The sequence below is a fragment of the Terrapene carolina genome, unplaced genomic scaffold (assembly GCF_002925995.2).
Source record: "Terrapene carolina triunguis isolate 2854851 unplaced genomic scaffold, T_m_triunguis-2.0 Scaffold111, whole genome shotgun sequence".
In the NCBI taxonomy this organism is placed as follows: Eukaryota; Metazoa; Chordata; order Testudines; family Emydidae; genus Terrapene; species Terrapene triunguis.
In genome coordinates, this window is record NW_020664462.1 from 13075337 (window position 1) to 13096814 (window position 21478).

Consider the following 21478-nt stretch of genomic DNA (forward strand, 5'->3'; position numbering starts at 1 on the left):
ATAATATCCCGGCTGGCTGGCTGTTTCACTGTGACTTCATTTATTCTTTTCCATGTCTCTGCGTGCTCAGTTACTCTTCTCCAGTATTATGGCTTTCATCAGTCCCTCTCCCCAATGACAGTAGCCTGCTGCCTGCCTTTCCTTTATGTGGGAAATGTTGGCATTGAAAAGTTTGAGGAAGTACAATGTCTCTTACCATCATTATATACTTGTGTTACAGTAGTAATTACAGGCTATAATAATGATCTCTGCTCTCCTTCAAAAGCATGTGCTTTGTCCGGGGTGTTTTGATCCTCCTTAGGTTCTGGAAAGGTGACCATTTGCAATCGGAGTCACAAATTACTTTGCATATCTGTTAGACACTATTTTGCAAAAGCAGAGAAAAAGATGGACCAGTACTTTCATTATCCATACCGGCTGAGTTGATGATAGATGTTTTCCACCTCAAAGGCATCAAGGTTTATTTTAGCATAGTGATCGTTGTAGGACTCCGCTAACTTAACTCACACAACTGCCCGAAAGTGTTATATCTGCTATTGCTACGAATAAACACCCAAGATAGCTACAATGGAAAGAGATTAGAGAGAGAAATATTCCTTTTTGTGTTCATTAATTAATTAATTAATTAATTATTAGCACCTAGAAACCCCAGTCATAGACAAGGACTCCATTGTGCTTGGTACTGTACAAACACAGAGCAAAACAAGATGGTCTCTGCTCCAAAGAGCTTACAATCTAAGTATAAAACAAGAGACAGCAGGTGGATACAGACAGATCTATACAGGAACAAGGAAACATTGAGGCAATATTGGTCAGCATGTTAGGCTGTGCTGTCAGCACACAGCACTTGGCCAGTTCCATCTTTTTCCCTGTATAGCCTGTTGCCATTTTGTCTCCATAGATGTCTCACACAGCAGCAGGGGAAAGAGAAACACTTAATAGGATAACATGATTGCAAAGCTACAAAAAGTGGCAAGGGGACTTAGAACTGGGTGTACTACCTGGAATGACTTCATTGAAATTGAACAGAATTCATGTTGAAGGTTGTCAACTAACATAAAGTGTAGAACTTCTAAAGGAGCTTTTTGATCACTCTGCATGCTACACAGTTTTGCTGTTTTTATTCTACATGCAACTGCAGTGAAGCTATGACTAAATTTGCTTTCTGTATTTGTTCTCTTGTTTGCAGTTGATTTGAAAAAAGACCTAGAAGAATATATCAAAAAAAATCTTCCAAGAAACACAAAGCTGGTAAGAAATGAAAAGCGAGAGGGGCTGATTCGAGGAAGAATGATTGGAGCATCTCATGCTACAGGTATACCCTGTCTTTTCTTTCCTTTAATCCTTTCTCCATACACCCAGGCAGCACCTGTGTTGTAGCCACAATCCGTCCAGCCAAGCAGTATCTGACATATTCCATATGGTGATCATCAGTAGTGCTTTTTGTTTAGATAAAGGGGATGATGTTGAGTGATGTGATGCACTTGCTTTCCTTTAGTCGACTGAACTTACTGCCTATACAGCAATCTCTTGATGGATAAGGGGCAAGGGGCAGAGAATCAGTCAGATTTCCTATAAGTCAGTCCTTAGCATCACTTATTTTTCACTGTTTGGTGTTTTTTACATGTGTTTGAGCTCATGACAGTTCAGATAAAAATCACTGAGCCATCTTGGTACTCTTTCCTACAAAATTTATCGGTGTTTATTTTGTATTTAGTTACTCCAACTTCATTCAGTGACAGTTGATGGATTAAAAACTTCCTAGGTTAAAGTGCATTTACAGGTTTAACTGTTCAAATAAAGCTGTCCCCACATAAGATATGGCAGCTTGCTAGAAATTAAGGGCTTTCAAAAGAGTCATACTCGGTACATAATGAATGAAAGGGAAGCTTTGAGAAGAGTAAGTGGCCACCGGATGTGATCATTCTTTCACTTTGCTGAGTTTGGAGACCTGGGCAGGATTAGGGAACAGTTTTCCTATAAAACAAAAGTAGATCAGGACTCTGGCTTTACCTGAATCATAGAATCATAGACTATTAAGGTTGGACGAGACCTCAGGAGGTCATCTAGTCCAGCCCTCTGCTCAAAGCAGGACCAATCCCAACTAAATCATCCCAGTCAGGGCTTTGTCAAGCCAGGCCTTAAAAACCTTGAAGGATGGAGATTCCACCACCTCCCTAGGTAACCCATTCCAGTGCTTCACTACCCTCCTACTGAAATAGTGTTTCCTGATATCCAACCTAGACCTCCCCCACTGCAACTTGAGACCATTGCTGCTTCTTCTGTCACCACTGAGAACAGCCGAGCTCCATCCTCTTTGGAACTCCCCTTCAGGTAGTTGAAGGCTGCTATCAAATCTCCCCTCACTCTTCTCTTCTGTAGACTAAATAACCCCAGTTCCCTCAGCCTCTCCTTGTAAGTCATGTGCCCTAGCCCCCAATCGTTTTTGTTGCCCTCCACTGGACTCTCTCCAATTTGTCCACATCCCTTCTGTAGTGCAGGGACCAAAACTGGACGCAATACTCCAGATGTGGCCTCACCGGTGCCGAATAGAGGGGAATAATCGCTTCCCTCCATCTGCTGGCAATGCTCCTTCTAATACAGCCCAATATGCCGTTGGCCTTCTTGGCAACAAGGGCACACTGCTGATTCATATCCAGCTTTTCGTCCCTGTAATCCCCAGGTCCTTTTCTGCAGAACTGCTGCTTAGCCAGTTGGTCCTCAGCCGGTAGCGGTGCATGGGATTCTTCCTTCCTAAATGCAGGACTCTGCACTTGTCCTTGTTGAACCTCATCAGATTTCTTTTGGCCTAATCCTGCAATTTGTCTAGGTCACTCTGGACCCTATCCCTCTCCTCCCCTCTCCCCCCAGCTTAGTGCTGACTGCTTAAGCAGCTGGTCATAAGAAGTGGTGTCGACAGATTGGACAAGTTCTATATGATTAGCTTTCTTAAAAATAGCAGGGATTTCATTTATGGTAAAATAAATAATTTTTTTGCTAATGAAGAAAATAAATGGAAGCTTTCAGCTTGAGTCATGGGAAGGAAGTCCACCATCTGAATACCTTTTAAGCACCCTTCATGTGTGTTAGCTCCCCCTACAAGAAACAAGAGGCACAAAGATCAGTCGGTACTTAGCAGTGTTGGCCAGAACCTGCCCTCACTTGCGTGTAAATCCAGAATAAATCAGTTGATTTCAGCGGATTTACACTGTGTAAGTGAAGGCAGAATTTTGCCTCTGCATGTGTTTAAAAAAAAAAACCCCTCAACCTTTTTATATAATCTAACTTCGGGGCCCAAATTGACCCAAGGTGTCCCTTTTAAATCTTATCAAAATGAAAACAATGAGGCAATTTACTTTTGCAGTAAATGTGTCTCAATTAATGTAGATTAATTTGCTCTAATTGGGAAGAGCAACAGTGGTTTACGAACTTCGGTAAAACAGTGTCCGATTTTCCCTCTCCAAGTCGAGAGCCTAGCTCATTATATATTGGATAACATACCTGCAGAATACTTTTGCCTCAAGTGACAGCTATTGAACTGTGAGGTATTTTGCTTTCTCATTAAGGCACTTTAGAAAAACTCCCAAGTAAACTACTAATTCACATGCATCGTTGAGCTACTTCTCACCTGTGGTATTTCAGTTGTCATTACAGCAATGAATTGGGATAGAATATATCTGTGCTTTATGTACCCTGGGTATATTTTATATTAGTGTACATCATGGATAAATTCTTTGGCATGTGAGAAACTGTGTGCTACAAGATAATTTCTAAATTAGTCTGTTACTTGTTAGCATTGTAATAGCATGATCCAGAAAGAAAACCAGTATTGAAGTTCATAGGTTATTGACTTGAACATTACTTGTTACCTGAAGTTTCTCCTCCCTTGGTGTTCACACCTCAGCTGCTAGCAGAGCACCTCACCCTCCCTGATTGAACTAACCTTGTTATCTCCATACTGACTTATCCCTGCCTCTGGAAATTTCCATTACTTGCATCTGAAGAAGTGAGGTTCTTACCCACGAAAGCTTATGCTCCCAATACTTCTGTTAGTCTTAAAGGTGCCACAGGACCCTCTGTTGCTCTCTGTATCTAGTTCATATACCACTCTCTTTACCATGATATGTATCGAGTCCTCTCCCATCTCTCCTCAATTATCCCAATATCACATCACTTTTCTCTTCTAAAATAAAATTTCAGAATAATTTTTACACCGACTAAGCCTGGAGGTTGCTCCTTTATTCCCAATGGTCCAGATTTTAACATCTCTATTTGTGGTGAATAGTCCCACACAAACTGATGGCTTTTACAAGGAGTAGGGTGTTACTTAATGTGAGTAAGACTAGCAGAATCTGGCCCTAATAATTTTGGCCCTGACTTTGCTCTTACATCACGGATTACTGGGTGCAGGGCTGATGAGAGAGGACAAAGAGGGGATAATTGTGCTGGGACCCTGAGCTCAAGGGGATCCCCAAAATGTCTAACAGTGCAAATAAAATCAAATAGGAGGGGGTGGGGCCCCAGCAAATATGATGCACCGGGATCCCAAATTTCTCTTGACAGGCCTGAAATTCTGTGGCTGTATTATGCAGGAGATGGGGCTCGATCATTATAATGGTCCCTTGTGGCCTTAAACTCCATGGATCTGCGATACACCAGTGTAAAACTGGTGTGTGGTCAGACTCAGAGTTTAAGTAGTCTGTGTGTGTGTTTGTTTCATATATATATAGTTTGTGTGTGTATATGGCAACAGAGCACTGAATCTGGCTAAAATGCTTACCAAAATATGAAACTTTGCCAAAGGAAATATTATGAATAACTGCACATTTGAGAAAGAAATTACTTTAAATGTGAATAACTAAGATTGATGATGTGAAACTTAGTTTGTCTGTGAACTAGCTGAATGAATGGTGTTTTCTTCTTGAGAAGTTCCTTATATGCTTATCAGAGCATGAGTGTCTTCTAATTACCTTCCCCTGCATTACACTTTCGGCCTCCACGGATTATCTGTTGCATGAGTAAGACTGCACAACACTCCTTGTGGAGCTTTTTTGATAGTCTTTTTTGGTACTTAATTGTCTTGTGATATCTGCTCTTCAGAGTCTTTCACCCCTCTGGCTACTCATGTCTAGCTCTCAGACAAGGGGATGCTTCCTTTGTTTGGCTTTTTGAGGATTGGTGTGGAGGTTTATAGTGGTAGGAGAGAATCCTCTGGGCCTTGTCAGGGTGGTGGAGAACCTGTTTGAGCTGCGAAAAAATACCTGCAGTAATGGCCTGATCCAGGTCTCATTGAACTCAGCGCAAGGACTTCCTTGGACTTTAATGGGAGCTGGAACAGAATAAATGCAGTAATTAAAAATTGTTGAAGTGAGGGTGGAACAAGAGTTGTTTCATTCTCACAGCAGGGGAGTCAGAAGTGCTTTCCTTTATTGGTATTGCACTGTGCTTCTCTCACAGTCTGTGCAGTATATGTAGAATCATATGTATTACTTTGTAATCAGTATTATTGCCAGTAGTAAAGTTCTGTACTCTGCTCCTTCAGGCTAGACGGTAAGATTTCTCTGCAGGAAACCCTTTAGCAGCAGTGGACTCAGATGATTGCTACCATCAAGGTTTTGTTTGGAGATTGTATTCCCCCCCTCCCCAGCTATATTTGATATATTTGGTACCACCTGTAAAAGTGCTGCTATCTTTACAATGCAATATATCCCAGTGGATTTCTTTAGATAGTCATCTCCTCTAGATCGGGATTATATCTTCCTCTATTGTGTATGCTTTCAGTCCTCTGTTAGAAATAATTTGTGTATATATATTCAGTGTTATCACAGACCTGCATATTTTGTATGTTTTTTGTTCTTCTCAGGAAAAGTGCTGGTGTTCCTGGACAGCCACTGTGAAGTGAATGAGATGTGGTTACAACCTTTGCTGTCTCCAATCAGAGAAGACCGCAAGACAGTGGTGTGCCCTGTGATTGACATAATCAGTGCTGACACGCTTATCTACAGCTCTTCCCCAGTTGTGCGTGGAGGGTTTAACTGGGGTCTGCACTTTAAATGGGATCTTGTTCCTTTGTCAGAATTAGAAGGACCTGAGGGAGCCACTGCGCCAATCAAGTAAGATTTCTGCTGCCTGTTGGGAAGCAAGCTGACAATTATAAGTAACATGCTGTAAATAGAGACCAGCTCATAAATGAGACTTGTATCTTTAAGAGCAGAGACTTACATTGCCAAGGGTCTGTCTGTCTCTTCATTTTTATTGAGTTAGTTTAAGAGAAAATTAAACTTTAACAACAGGAAAAGGCTAGCTTAGCCTAATTTGCCTGCTTTTAAAGGGCAAGAAAAACACCTTTTTAGAGATTTATATAACACCACATTTGCCATGTTGCTCTACAGACAGATAAGACGTGATCTGTGTGAAGAGTTTACAGGCTATTCTATATTAAATATGTACTATCCAGTACCTTAATATTAGAACTATGTATTGGTGTATGTTTGCCTTAATGATGGTTATTTTTATTATCAACTCTGCCATAGTGATATACTGTGTATCCGTCTGGCATGAGCTCTGGAACTTCCATGCCACATGTTAACGAAATGCTAGCTTTGGAAAATTCTTTTTTTGTAACAAGAAGGCAAGTGTCATGGTCAATGATAGAACTGTTGTACCAGTTTTACTCTGAAACCTGGCTGTGTGTTCTTATCCTTCTCTGCCCTTGGAACGTGAATTAACAATGCTTCAAGCTGACATAAGCGGCTCCAACACTGGATTTTCTGCTGTAGTTTGAATACTGTGCGCGTCAGGTTTTCCACATCGGGTTTTCCCATCACAAGGCTTGATCTAAGGAAACCAAGAAACTTCTCATGGTATTTCTTAATAAACTGGCTCAGCAATTATCTATTTGGGAAAAGATCACTGCAGGTATTTCTGAAGTTAGAAGAAGACGACACATGGGAGAAAACTGGAGGAGATCCATCAAAGAGAATTTTAAATTAGGAACCTTGATTAGAGATAATCCACCATGTGCCTGAAGATGCAGTCCTCTGTGTAGGCAAAGCTGCCACTGTCTTCCAAGGATTCTGGGATTGAGCCCAGAGACAACATTGGTACTTAAATGGAGTCCCATTGTCTACGATGACTCAATTTCCTGAGTTTGAGAATGACTTTCCTATTTAGAGAAGCTCTCGCATTGCTTAAACAATATTCTAAAAGTTTGTTTTTAAAAATCTCTGAATATCACTTTCCACCTAATGGAAAGCATTTTGTTTTGTCATCTGTTTAGAAATCTTCATAATCCAAATGTGCTGGATTCTTCTCTACCCAGATGTTAGAGGGACAAATCCTACAGCAGAAGACCATGTCAGAACAAACAAGGGAATCCAGACTTAGGGCTGCTTACCCTGGACACTTTTTTATTGCATTTTTACTGACTAGGATTGTGGAATGCCTGTGTCTAGCCACTGCCATATGGCATGATTGCATGGACTGCTCTTCCCTCCCCGCCCCCCGCGCCTTACACTTTGCCTGGGCAACAGCAGACAGGGACTTCCTGCTTATAAAAAGAGGTATTGGTCATACAGGAGCAGTTTAGGATGTAGGTTGTAGAATAGTAACTAATGTACAGATGTTTACAAAATATATTGGCACAGTAAAAATGCTACATAAGAGGCATTGCATAGAAGGGACAAAGAACTGGAAAACCTCCGGAGAGAACAAATACTCAACGGTAGAAGAGTTATAACAATCGGGGGATAACCTGATGATTTTATTAATGATGAAACATCAGTACCCCTGATTTTAAATTCAGCTTGTGAGACAAGATAAATAATTTAATTACACCCCATTAGGTTTATTGGATTGTGTACTTTAAGCTTGATCCTTGTTTCACATAGAAAGGGAATTATTACTTCTTTCAGGTGATACCAGTAACTACAGTGTACACTGGAATGTATTATTTTTTCCCCAGTTAGGTCAGGACCAGCCTATATAAGCCCTTTGTTCATGAGGGGGAAATATACAATCATTTTGATTTGTACACACATCACTGTACATTTGTACGTATAATGAACAAGTACATCCATACATTTTAGATCAAGAGCAAGATAATCAATTAACCAGAAAATGTAGGTACTGTGTCAGAGCTAAAGAGACAAAAATATAATCTGACTGGATACTAGGCAGGGCTGCAGTGCACTTATGCTGGTGATCTCATTGCAAAAGAGTAATTTGGCTTCTATGCAGCCAGCTATTTGTGTTTGAAGGAAGACTGAGGGCTTGTCTTTGTAGCCCTGCATTTTGGACAACGGGCGTGTGGATGGCAGTGTGCACTAGATACTGTGCTGTAACTCCCCCGTGTGGGTGCTGTGGGCACAAACTAAAAGGTACCTTGCTCGCATTAACTTAGTGCTATTTAAAGGTACACAGCAAATAAATGTATGTTGTACAGTTATATGGGATGGAACAGTGAGAGATCACAGATCATATTTATACACTTTCCTTTAAAAATAAATAAATTATAGGATCTTTTGAGACCTGATCTGATTACGTCAATCCTGCAGTCGTAGTCAATGGGGTCCAACCATCTGGATCCAGTAATAGGACTGGGGACTTGATGATTAAGCTAGAGTAACTTTCTTTTATTAAAATGAGTGTGTAGACAATGGGAGCTCATTTTTATCTTTTTCCTCTTCTAGGTCACCTACTATGGCAGGAGGCTTGTTTGCTATGGATAGAGAATACTTCAATGAACTTGGACAGTATGATAGTGGTATGGACATCTGGGGAGGAGAAAATCTAGAAATATCATTTCGGGTAATAATTGGTTTGTATTACAGTAGGAGCTCTACTTGTTCCCTTACCTAAGCAGAGATTCATTAGCACTAGAATTGCTATTTGCATATTGAAGCTATATAGGGCCTTCATTTTCCTTTCAAAGGATGCTTTCAGCTTACAAAATAACACTCCGAAATTTCTGATCCACTACTGTTACAACTAATTTGATTGTAACTGGAAGTTTAAAGTGGGGGAAAATGTTCTCCCTTTTGACTTTTATTCTATAGTGTTTGACAGCACTTATCTTTAGTCACTTTCACAGTTTCCCCTTTTGTTTGTCTGGGTCTTTCACACAGCATATGGAGAGAGAGAGAGAGACTTAGAGAATATGGTTTATAAAATGACAAATTTGGCAGGAGGAGACACGGGCAGATATACTGCGTGAAACTACGTTTAATTCAGTTTGTGAAATTGTCTCAACTTCAAGCTGCCAGGTGCCCTTTTAATATAAACAGGTTTATTTACATAACATTTCTATAGGCTTAGGGGCTTTACAGACATGCTAGAATCGTTCTCAGAGGAGCTTGAAACACAGTTTAGACAGGTACTGTACAAATTAGGGATCATGCAGAAGATTAGTCTCAGAGCTGTTGAAGAAAGATAGGCAGAAAGTTACTATCGGCAGGTTCCACTGTAGTTGGTTCATTAGGCTTGTTTTACATTTATCTCCTCTTTGTTCACAGGGTAGAGATTTAAAATAATTAAACTGCTTTGAACTTTTGTCAAACAAGTAGTAGGCACCTTTGGGTTTATAAGGAATGTTGATTCAGCCATTAGCTATGGACAAATATGAAGCAGGGATTCATTAAGGAAATGAGCACTGGCAAATGTTTCTTAGCCCCTGCTGCACAAAATGTACAAAATAAAAATACTTCAAACAAATCTGTTTGCAAATTGAGTCGTGATAGGGACAAAGAACGTAGGTCACATTTACAGGATGACGAGCTGAACACTGGAAATCAGTGACTTTGAAAACAAATTTGGTGTTATGGTGGAAAACCAACTGAACTGGGGCTCATATGGTGATGCTGTGGCTACAGGCCTAACTCAATCCTTGGATGTATAAGAAGGAGCATATTGAGTAGAAGGCGGGAGGTGGTTACCTCTATACAGCATTGATGAGATTATTACTGAAATACTGTGTCCAAGTGCAGCATGCCTACTTGAAAAATTGGAAAGGATTCAGAATAGAGTTGTTAGAAGTATTCAGGGCCTGGAAAATCTGCCTTCCAGTGAGAGACTTAGGAAGCTCAATCTATTTATCTTATCCAAGAGGAGGTGAAGAGGTGACTTGATGAGTCTGTAAGTACCTACTTGGGAGAAGATTTCTGAGAGTCAAGGGCTCTTTAGTCTAGCAGACAAACACATAACAAAATCCAGTGGCTGGAAGCTGAAGTTAGGGAAAACTCAGAATGGAAGCAAGGTGCAAACTAAAGATTGAATATCTTTCTAAAACAGGTGTTCTAGCTCAACCAGAAGTTATGGGTTTAATGCAGGAATTATTGGTTGACATTCTCTGGGCTGTGTTATGTAGGTCAGACTAGATCATCAATATGGTCTTTTCTGGCCTTAAAATTCCTGAATTTTACTTACCAGAAAGAAGGTAAAGTAGGGCAAACCATTTTAACTCCTGCACCCAAAAGGGATTAAATGTCACACACATGTATGTGTCTGCATACAGCACATATGGGAAACCTGTTTTAAACAACCACTTACAGGACTTAACAGTGTTTGCTTAACAGAGGTTGTTCTACTAAGGTGGAGAAAAAATGTACTTATTACGTTTTTGGGGATACTCTGAAATGGACAGGAGATTGACTAATCAGGATGATGATCAGTTACACAGGTTACTGTGTGCGCACATGTACTGTAGCAGGAACAGTAGGGATGCTGAAGTCAAGGTTAAATAATTAACCTTATACTAGTAGTAATAAATAATAAATAAATAGTCCATTCTAATGCCTGGTCTACACTTCAGTTATACCAGAATGACTGTCAGAGGTGTGATAATTTTTTTTTTAACCAATTTATAGTTATACTGGTACAAGTCCTAGTGTGGACACAGTGATACTGGTATAAAGGTGCCCCACATGTATGGGAATAGCTATACTGTTATAAAGCACTTTTATACCACTATCACTATGTCCACGCTATCGGGGTTCGACCTGTATACTTAAGCCTTGTCTGCAGTACTGGGTTAACCTGTATTGTCATCTATAACTTTCTAAACTTTTGCTTTTGTCCTGAAACGTTCTGTGTTTGGTCTTTTGTCTGAAAACTAAATATTGAAAGCTTGAAAAACATTGTGGCTCTTTCTAATGGAAAGGAGAGTGGGAGAAAATATGTGCTGTTTTTAAAAAGCGCTTGCAACATTTTATTTTGAACAACCCTAAAAAGTGGCAGGGAGGTGATATAGGCAAATTGATATGAAAATTGCCTTTTTCAAAGAGTAAAGCCTTGCCTTTTTCCACCCATAGGAAATTGGTTTTGATTTGACGGAGAGATGAGCCTTTAAAACCTGAATACTGAGCATACACAATTCTACCATAACTATCCCCTAAAAAAAAAAAAAAGTATTGAACCTTTTTTGTACACTACACTGAAGTGTCTTCTGCTTTCTTGTGGACAGATCTGGATGTGTGGGGGTAGACTTTTGATCATCCCTTGCTCCAGGGTCGGACACATATTCCGTAAAAGGCGCCCCTATGGCTCACCGGGGGGGAAGGATACCATGGCACATAACTCTCTGCGCTTGGCACACGTATGGATGGATGAATATAAGGTAAGACAAAAATTACAGAGTTTGAAATGGGAGTGTTAATTGAATTGTTCCAGTTTATGATAACACACCTTCCTTTGTCTGATGAGATACCAGATGTGCACGATTCTCGTTCTTGTTATTCGGCTTCTTAGTGTGAGATACACAGAATTCCTAAATTCTATACCTCTTTTTGGCTTCTGAGGTCAGCATTAGGGACTAGAGGCACCAGCCAATCCCACTTCTTGTCCAAAAAGGACTTCACCTACTGATTGTATGAGTACTCTACTTCAGTTCTGTGCCTTTTTTTCTTGTATCAGCTGTGGAGTTCTCCGGCTTTTTCTATTCTTGTTCTCTGAAAGCTGCCTTTTGTTACAGCAGATTTAGGGATGGAAGGCAGGTCTGAAGATATTTCCATGCTTATACATATAATGAAAGTGCCAAGATAATGATATTGACTGAAGCTGTAGTGGGATGACTGATATAGAAGAGAGATATAGAAAGATTTAGTGTAGATGGTCTGTTTTCCTCTGTTTTGTTCAGCAGAGAGTTCAACAGCAGCATTTAGTAAATAATCAAAAATACTATATGATAGAGAGGAGAAGGGAAATAGTAAAAATTGCATTTTAATTTTTACATTCATGAGGAGTTGTAAATTATGTATTTATGCAATATGAGATACAAATATGCAATACAAAAAAAGCAAAATATCATAGTTACACTTTTAAGGATACGATGAGGACTACACTGAATATCCCACTTCATTAATACTTTTATTGAAAAAAGGAACAGATACAATAATACACAGAATTATATATTTGATACAGAAAAGTCTAACCTAATTCTTTCCTATGACAGTGTACAATTGCTGCGGATTCCATTTCACTATAGACACGATATGCCTTGTGCTAAATTGTATTAGCTTTGCTCTTATAGCTTCTTTGTACCTGCTACAGAAATTTCATTGATATTAACTTTGGAAGCAACTTCATAATTAACAAGTATCTCAGTAATGATGGATATATAGTCTTAATTAGTGTCGGACAGAAGACCAGAAGATTAAAAATAGCACTAGACTGTCATTATCTCCAGCAAGTTCCAGACATTGTTTAAAGTGCAGATTTACCCAGCGAAGTGTCAGGGTTCCATGCTTATTGTATCCTAAAGAATGCATATGAAATTAGCCAGTGTCTTTTTTCTGTTTTACCTGAAAACTCAGTCTAGGATGTGAGAATCAACATGGGAATTTTCCTTTTCATACATCACCAGTAATAATGATTCTGTAATCTCATTAGCTCTCATTGCAACCCTGTTGGGGTTGCATAGGTGTAACTGAGGGCATAATTTAGCCTTTAGAATCTTTATTACTAGGGATGAGGCAGGATAAGGACAGAACCCATCTTAACTCCAGGAGCCCAGATTAAAGGCCTGGTCCTGTAAATGCATGTGGATGTGAATATCTCCAATCACATGAGTAGTCCTATTGAAGTAAGTGAGACTGACCACATGAATAACCTCATTCATATGCAAGAACAAGCCCTAAACTTGCATGTGTGGCAGTTAGACAATAAATCATTTTTTGACTTGTAAACCAAACAAATTTGTTATGGAAATCATAGAGGCACAATAAACATTGACTCTAAAATGACATTATGGAATTTTGAAGGACTTGGAGGAGAGGAAGGTGATCAGGAACAGTTAACATGGATTCACCAAGGGCAAGTCATGCCTGACCAACCTGAGTGCCTTCTATGATGAGATAACTGGCTCTGTGGCTATGGGGAAAGCGGTGGACGTGATATACCTTGACTTTAGTAAAGCTTTTGATATGGTCTCCCACAGAATTCTTGCCAGCAAGTTAAAAAAGTATGGATTGGATGAATGGACTATAAGGTAGATAGAAAACTGGCTAGGTCGTTGGGCTCAATGGGTAGTGCTCAATGGCTTGATGTCTAGTTGGCAGCTGGTATCAAGTGAAGTGCCTCAGAGGTCTGTCCTGGGGCCGTTTTTGTTCAACATCTTCATTAATGATCCGGATGATGGGATGGATTGCACCATCAGCAAGTTTGCAGATGACACTAAGCTGGGGGGAGAGGTAGATACGCTGGAGGGTAGTGATAGGGTCCAGAGTGACCTAGACAAATTGGAGGATTGGGCCAAAAGAAATCTGATGAGGTTCAGCAAGGACAAGTGCAGAGTCCTGCACTTAGGACGGAAGAATCCCATGCACTGCTACATGCTGGGGTCCGACTGGCTAAGCAGCAGTTCTGCAGAAAAGGACCTGGGGATTACAGTGGACGAGAAGCTGGGTATGAGTCAACAGTGTGCCTTTGTTGCCAAGAAGGCTAACGGCATATTGGGCTGCATTAATAGGAACATTGCCAGCAGATTGAGGAAAGTGATTATTCCTCTTTATTCGGCACTGGTGAGACCACATCTGGAGTATTGTGTCCAGTTTTGGCCCCCCTCCCCCCCACTACAGAAAGGATGTGGACAAATTGGAGAGAGTCCAGCGGAGGGCAACAAAAATGATCAGGGGGCTGTGGCACATGACTTACGAGGAGAGGCTGAGGGAACTGGGGTTATTTATTCTGCACAAGAGAAGAGTGAGGGGGGTATTTGAGAGCAGCCTTCAACTACCTGAAGGGGGGGTTCCAAAGAGGATGGAGCTAGACTGTTCTCAGTGGTGGCAGATGACAGAACAAGAAGCAGTGATCTCAAGTTGCAGTGGAGGTGGTCTAGGTTGGATATTAGGAAAAACTATTTCGCTAGGAGGGTGGTGAAGCACTGGAATGGGTTACTTAGGGAGGTGGTGGAATCTCCCTCCTTAGAGGGTTTTAAGGCCGGCTTGACAAAGCCGTGTCTGGGATGAGTTAGTTGGGGTTGGTCCTGCTTTCAGCAGGGGGTTGGACTAGATGTCCTCCTGAGGTCTCTTCCAACCCTGGTGTTCTATGATTCTAATTCCAATTTTCAGAGAAGAACTAATACTTTAAGTCAGTGGTTAAATGGAACAGGTATGTAGTTTAATGCATTGGATTAATCACTGTTTAAAATTGGTACTAGAAGTAATGTAAATAGTTCTGATCGGATATTTTCTCCTATTTCTTTTCTATGTAGGAACAGTATTTTGCTCTAAGACCTGAACTAAGGGCCAGGAATTATGGAAACATTACTGACCGTGTGGAGTTGAGGAAAAAAATGAACTGCAAGTCATTTAAATGGTATTTAGATAATATCTACCCAGAGATGCAAATATCTGGGCCCAATGCCAAAGCTCAGCAACCAGTTTTTATTAACAGAGGGCAAAAACGACCAAAAATACTGCGGCGTGGAAGGGTAAGACACTGTTCAACTTCTTTAGAAAATCCTTCGATTTCCCCCTGCACTTTTTAGGTAGTTTTGAAACTTATTGTGATGGTGCACATAGAAGTAAGTACAGTAAATTGTTTTCACAGGAGGTGAATTGGTGTATTCTGTAATAAAAGTTAGTTTTGTCTTGAAAATGTCAAATTTTGTATATTTATCCAGAGGTAAATTGGAAAAGGCCCCTTTATGTAAGCCAGGTTCTTTTCAGATGGTACAGTACTGAAGCAATGTCTTTCCCTGTGTTGAGACTTTTCAGCGTTAAAGTTTATGTAGGACACTTTCATGACTGACCACTGGTTCTGAGAGTAGATTTGGGTTGAGAAGAACCTACCCCGAGACTTTCACACTCTTTGTTTATCATGGATGTACAATGTAATTAGCTTTCCTTAGTCAATACTTTTATTCAACAGTTTTTTGCAAAGATGAAAAGTCACATCTGACTGAAAATGCCTCTCTTGCCCTTTACCCATAAGGTAAGGCCAAGTAAGAAATCTTACTCTTAGATGTTCAGTGAAAGTATTTGGTGTATTAGTGGAAACCTAGCAATAAACACCATCAAGAAGGATATGGTGATAGACTTTTAAAATGGTGCATATCCATCTCTTACTAAGTAGACCTTGTTTTATGGGTTTGTATGCAAGAATCACTGGAGTTGCACCTGCTTTCGCCAGTGCTGAATTTGGCCCAGTACAGTTTTTTTTAAACTTTCCAAAAAAGCAGGAATGACTCCAGATTCCATAGAACATCTGTCAATCTTTCTGTGTGCGAGAGAGCTGTAGGAGACTCAAGTAATTCTTATTTTAGGTATGGACAGGTGGGAACCTCCCATTGATGATCATAAACCAATTTAATAAGTAATCTGGTTAATACGTAAACATGCCCCCCTCTGGACAACGTAGCGTAGTCTGCAATATTTAACAGTAAACTTTAAAAAATGGATGCAACTCTTACAGCGTAGGGCCCCAATCCTGCAGGCTGCTGCATGCTGAACACAAGATCGGACATACTGGGTCAGACCAAAGGTCCATCTAGCTCAGTATCCTGTCTTCTGACAGTGGCCTATACCACGTGCTTCAGAGGGAATGAACAGAACAGGTGATCATCAAGTGAACACCTGTGCTCATGCAGAGTCCCTTTGAAATCACTAGGATTTCACTGTAGAAGGAGCTACAGCGGAGTCCAGCAGTGAAGCAGTTATAGAATATTTTCATATTCAGTTCAGTACCTGGTTGGGCTGCTGTAAGTTTTAAAATGAAATGTCTGGCTTGTTCTAATACAGCAGATGCACCAACCTGACTTAGGCACTTTCCTTGTCGCTCTTTTTACCTTTGGAGGATAATAATGGCTTTTTGGTTACTCCCAGATGAAGGCTTAGCTGAAGGAATACTGTTGGTTTTGGATGAGGTTATTCAAGGCTTTTGAACATCTCAAAATGAAGTGAGGGACCTTCTCTGTAGCCAAGGATCTCCTTCCCTTCAATTTAGAGGATAGCCTTCTATGTCCTTTGAATAAACAGGGCAGTGTACTGCCAAATCGAATTAAAGTCCTGCAGCTTGAGTCTTCGGGGTTTGCTAAGTGTGCTCAATATTGTGTGGGTGGTTAGTCAGCTTTGGCTCTAATTCATTATATAAACTGAGTCAAGAGGCCCAGGGAACAGAATGATCAGCCAATATCACCAGTGTGCCAGACTCCTAAGGGTTCAGAATAAATTACTCCAAATCCCACCTTTATAATATAAAAACTAATTTGGAAAGGAGCAGTGCTTATTAGCCAACTGGGGAAGTATCATAAAAACTGTCAAATGCTAGTGGTCCATGACTGATGACACACACACATCATTTTAAAACCACGTAAGTTACATAATTTAAGGAGCTACTGGTGAGTGATTAACATTCAAAATTTGATCTTCCCTAAAGTCCTTGATTGAGAGGATTCTAAGGGACATTCTCTTTTTAAAATATGGAATCTGTTTGATTTAGATGTGTAGTGCAAATCAGCAAAGGGGATAGCAGTTATTTATGCTGCAGGGCATAGCATCTTAGGGCATCTGAAGAAGCAAATATTGCTGGGGGTGATGCTCAGAGAAAAATGGAATTCAGTTTGTTGTTGTGCTGCCCGATTATTTAGTGTCATGATACAGAGTAGCTATTTCTTTCTGGATTTATGTATCTGTTAGCATTGTCTAGAGTGTTCATAGCAATGCCTCTTGGTTTTATAAATCTAAAGAATAATAAAATACTGATTTTTTTTTTTCAGAAATAGCCTAGTAATAAAACAAAAGCCGAAGTAACTGCATGCATTTATCCAAGGCAAAATTGGCTCATTTTTCAGGATGGCTCACTATTCCAAGGCTGTGAAAGCTCGTCTACATTCAGCTCCAAAATGGAGATCAGCTTTTTTTCTGTTGTTGATCATACTGAAGCCAAATAACCAGAATAAAAGCCTTTGAGCATGCTGAGCTACTTCATGGGACCACTGACCAAATGACCATCACCAGAATTCAGGGTTGGGTAGAAGGGCACTTGTCAAACCAGGAGAGCAGCTGAGCAGCAACTAAGAGCTTCATAATTCATTGCAGTAGTAGGCTTTCTTCAATATGCAGCCACATATTGAGTGTTTGATCCCAGTCTGGCCAAAAAAACCAAACTCCAGGTTATTCTACTTCAGGTTATAGTCAATGCATCAAAACTGGGCTGGGAGCTCATCTGAAAGACATGGGACGTTTTACACTCCAAATTGAATCCCCACCAGAGGCCTAATTAAATTAATGTAGTTGAGACCAGGTAGATTTTCAATTCCTGAAGTTTTTGGAAATCAGGTGGCACAAAGTCACTTGCATTAAGTGAATCCAAAAGGGAAGGTGGTGGGGGCTGGAGGCGAAAGCATTTTGATGTTTGTAATTGCTGTGAATCCTAGAAAGAAAACCCATTAAATATCCGGAGTGAAAGTATGTCTGTGACCTCTGCTGTTCAGAGAGAGGATGGAGTTGGTAGGGAATAATTGAGTTACACAAACACAACAGGCAAAATTCTGTCATTTGTGCACACTACTTCCAAATCGCAGGGGGGGAACTCGTCAGATCTTGAAAATAAAATTAAAGGGTTTAAGTGTATTTATACTAAAATATTAATTTAAAAAGCAGAATGTCCTATATGTGAAATGGGGAGAAGGTGTTTCTTTGTGAGTGTATGACGAGTTTTAGGAAATACGGATTATTAGAAGACTTGCCAAATGTTCCTTCTGCTACTTGCCTTTTAATGATGGTATAAATCAAGCGTCATCATTTCCTTTCACAGCTTTATCACCTTCAAACCAACAAATGTCTGGTTGCCCAGGGTCACCCAAGTCAGAAAGGAGGACTAGTCGTGGTTAGGGAGTGTGACTACAATGATCAAAACCAGGTAGGTGATCGATGTTGGCTTGCTGCCATTAATTCATGTAAGGATTTTCCAGACTGTCGAATTGCCAGCATGCTATGCTGTTGAGAAGGAGCCTAATGCAACACCTAATTTTGATGAAAAGGAGCCAGCTGCAAAGTACCTTTATCTTCAATGTGCAAGTGCTGACCATGTAGATTGCAAATCCCATCATGCCACACTTGTGTGTGTCTACACTTAAAACTCTATAGTGGCACAGCTTCTGTAGCCCTTCCATGTAGACACCTGAGAGGCGGTAAGCTAGATGGATGGAAGATATCTCCAGCGACCTAGTGCTGTCTACACAGGGGCTCAGATTGGTTTAATGTCACTCAAGGGTGTGGATTTTTCACACTCCTGACCAATGTAATTAAAGTGACCTGATTTTCTAGTGTAGACCAGTCCCTAGTCTTATGCGGAGCAGCCTGCTCTGGTCAACATGGAGCATCAGATGCCGAGAGCTGTTGTCTTTGTGGGTTGCCTCTTTGTATTACTGTGAATTGCATATGGCTCATGGGCTCCACTTTGGTTACCCCTCGTAGAAAGACTGACATTCCTTTGACTCTAAGGGGCTGGTCTTCACTATCCACGCTGCTGCAATTGATGTAGCAGGGATCAATTGAGCGGGTCTAGTGAAGACCCGCTAAATTGACGGAAGAGGGCTCTCTGGTTGACCCCTGTAGAAGAGTAAGGGAAGTCAACCGGAGAGCGCCTCCCGTTGACGCAGTGCAGTGAAGACACCGGGGTAAGTCGACCTAAACTACGTCGACTACATGGCTAGTATTGTAACTTAGGTCGACTTACCCCTGTAGTGAAGACAAGCCCTAAGAGCTGCTACAGTCAGTCAGTTGTTAACTAGTTCTGGGGATTCACGATATGTACGTGCTGCTGCTTTGTCCACTGTCCCCCTTGCACTCTGCCTCTCTTCAGTTTGTTTTTAATTAAGACAAGTATTGCATTTTCTGGGTTTCTCGTTGTATGGCACCATTAGCACATTGTGACTTGGGGGTCTGGTAACTCTAGTTCTCTGAAAATCAGGCTCCTTTAAGGGGTTCCAAGATGGTCACCCCAAAATTAAGGCACCTGCAATCACTAGTCAGTTTGGAAAACTTGGCGCTGTTATTTATACGTTAGTTTAGGAAAGTACTGATGCCTTAAGACACTAAAGGGCCTGGTGGGTCCACTGTGGAGGCAGTGCACGATGCCACCTACTGGAACCAGTGGCTTTAGAGCAGGGGTGGGCAAACTTTTTGGGCCAAGGGCCACATCTGGGTGGGGAAATTGCATGCAGGGCCATGACTGTAGGGCTGGGGCAGAGGGTTGGGGTGCGGGAGGGGGCTCAGGGCAGGGGGTTGGGGTGTAGGGTGCAGGAGGGGTGTGGCAGGGGGCTCAGGGCAGGGTGTTGGGGTGCAGGAGGGGGTGCGGAGTGCAGCAGGGGGCTCAGGGCAAGGGGTTGGAGCACAGGAGGGGTGCAGGGTGTACAAGGGGGCTCAGGGCAGGGGGTTGGAGTGCGGGGTGCAAGAGCGGTTCGGGGTGCTGCCTCTGGCCCGGCGCCGCTTACCTGGAGCGGCTCTGGGGTGGCAGTGGTGCACAGCGGGGCTAAGGCAGGCAGGCGGGCTGCCTGCCCTGGCCCTGTGCCGCTCCCGGAAGCGGCCGGCACCATATCCCTCCAGCCCCTGGGGGAGGAGGCAGCTGAGAGCTCACCGTGCTTCCCTCACCTGTGGGTACCTCCCCCGAAGCTCCCGTGGGCCACGGTTCCCCGTTCCTGGCCCATGGGAGCTGCGGGGGGCGGTGCCTGCAGGCGAGGGCAGCACACGGAGCCCTCTGGCCCTCCCTCCGCTCAGGGAATGCAGGGACGTGGTGCGGGCCACTTCCGGGAGCGGCATGGGCCCCGCAGCGCCACAGGGGTGGCAATCCCACGGGCCATAGTTTGCCCACCCCTGCTTTAGAGCTTGGATCCCTGCTAGTCCTGTGAGACTTGTGGGGAGATGCCAGAGCTCTGAGGGGTGATCTCCTGCAGCTTGTATCTTCAGAGAACAAGAGTGACAGGTAAGTAATTTTTTTCTTTTTTTCTCAGTAACTCTTGTATTTCATCAAGTAGTTTTAACAAAGCAAGTGAGAGTTCCTTAGGGAGAAGCTATTACCATCAGTAGCAAAAATATGCTTTTGTTTTATTATGGTTTTGGAATCAAGATTTTCCTCTGCGATTTATTTTATAGCTTATAAAAAGCTAGTTGTCTTACTAATTGACTGTGCAAATGCAGTGCTGAATCAGTTTACACATAACTATACCGTTATTGTGATGCTAAACTGTGAAGCTGCATTTTTAAATTACATAATCTGTGAAGTGAAAGATTTGAAAAACATGTGACCTTGATGTGGATGTTGATCAGGAATAATAAATACAGTATCTGTACACTTTGGTCACTGTCTCCCTCCTTCTTCTTCCTATGATCTTAACATTGAGCTGCTAGAATTCCACACAGGGGAGGATGGGAGACAGTTGCCTCCCCCCATAATAGAAGACCTATTTATACCCCTTCACCTCAAATAATCTTATGGTATTCAGAAAGAAAGAGGCGGTGGTTAAAAAATTCATCACTAGTAATTGTAACTTTCCCATTTTACCCTTCTTAGGAGGTATAAAACTTTCTTCAGCTTTTGAACACTACTGTCTGGCTTCCTTTACAATGCACCTAATTTACCTGAAGCAAACTCAGCAGTCAGTTCTAATAGAAAACTGACCAACATCATGTCATCTCTTTCCGAGATGTTTTTGTTCTCTGCTAGCCAAACATATTGTAGAACAATATAATTTCCTCCCTTTAGGCCCGAAACATAGTTTTGTTCCAATAAATCCTGTAAAAAGAATAAGCACAACTTTAAAACACTTCTTAAGCCTATTTTCTATCAGAGATCCTGGTGCATTTCAGATAAATTATACAAGATTGTTCAAGTGTGTGCAAGGAACATTTAATTTTAGTTTTTGTTAATTTCCAGTCTGCCTGAAATTTTTCAGGTAACTTTTTCTACCATTAGCACTGTATACACAGAAAAAGCATTGTATCAGAGGGGTAGCCGTTTTAGTCTGGATCTGTAAAAAGCAACA

General features: G+C 41.4%; 1 protein-coding gene across 1 annotated transcript in view; it reads left to right on the plus strand.

Moving 5' to 3' along the window:
• Nucleotides 1–21478, plus strand: part of GALNT11 (polypeptide N-acetylgalactosaminyltransferase 11) — a 75675-nt gene that overhangs the window by 30780 nt on the left and 23417 nt on the right. Inside the window, exons 5-10 of the mRNA XM_026652089.1 lie at nt 1190–1315; nt 5864–6113; nt 8691–8808; nt 11459–11611; nt 14705–14923; nt 18250–18354. Of these exons, the coding sequence (XP_026507874.1) occupies nt 1190–1315; nt 5864–6113; nt 8691–8808; nt 11459–11611; nt 14705–14923; nt 18250–18354 (971 nt within the window). The remainder of the gene's footprint in view (nt 1–1189; nt 1316–5863; nt 6114–8690; nt 8809–11458; nt 11612–14704; nt 14924–18249; nt 18355–21478) is intronic.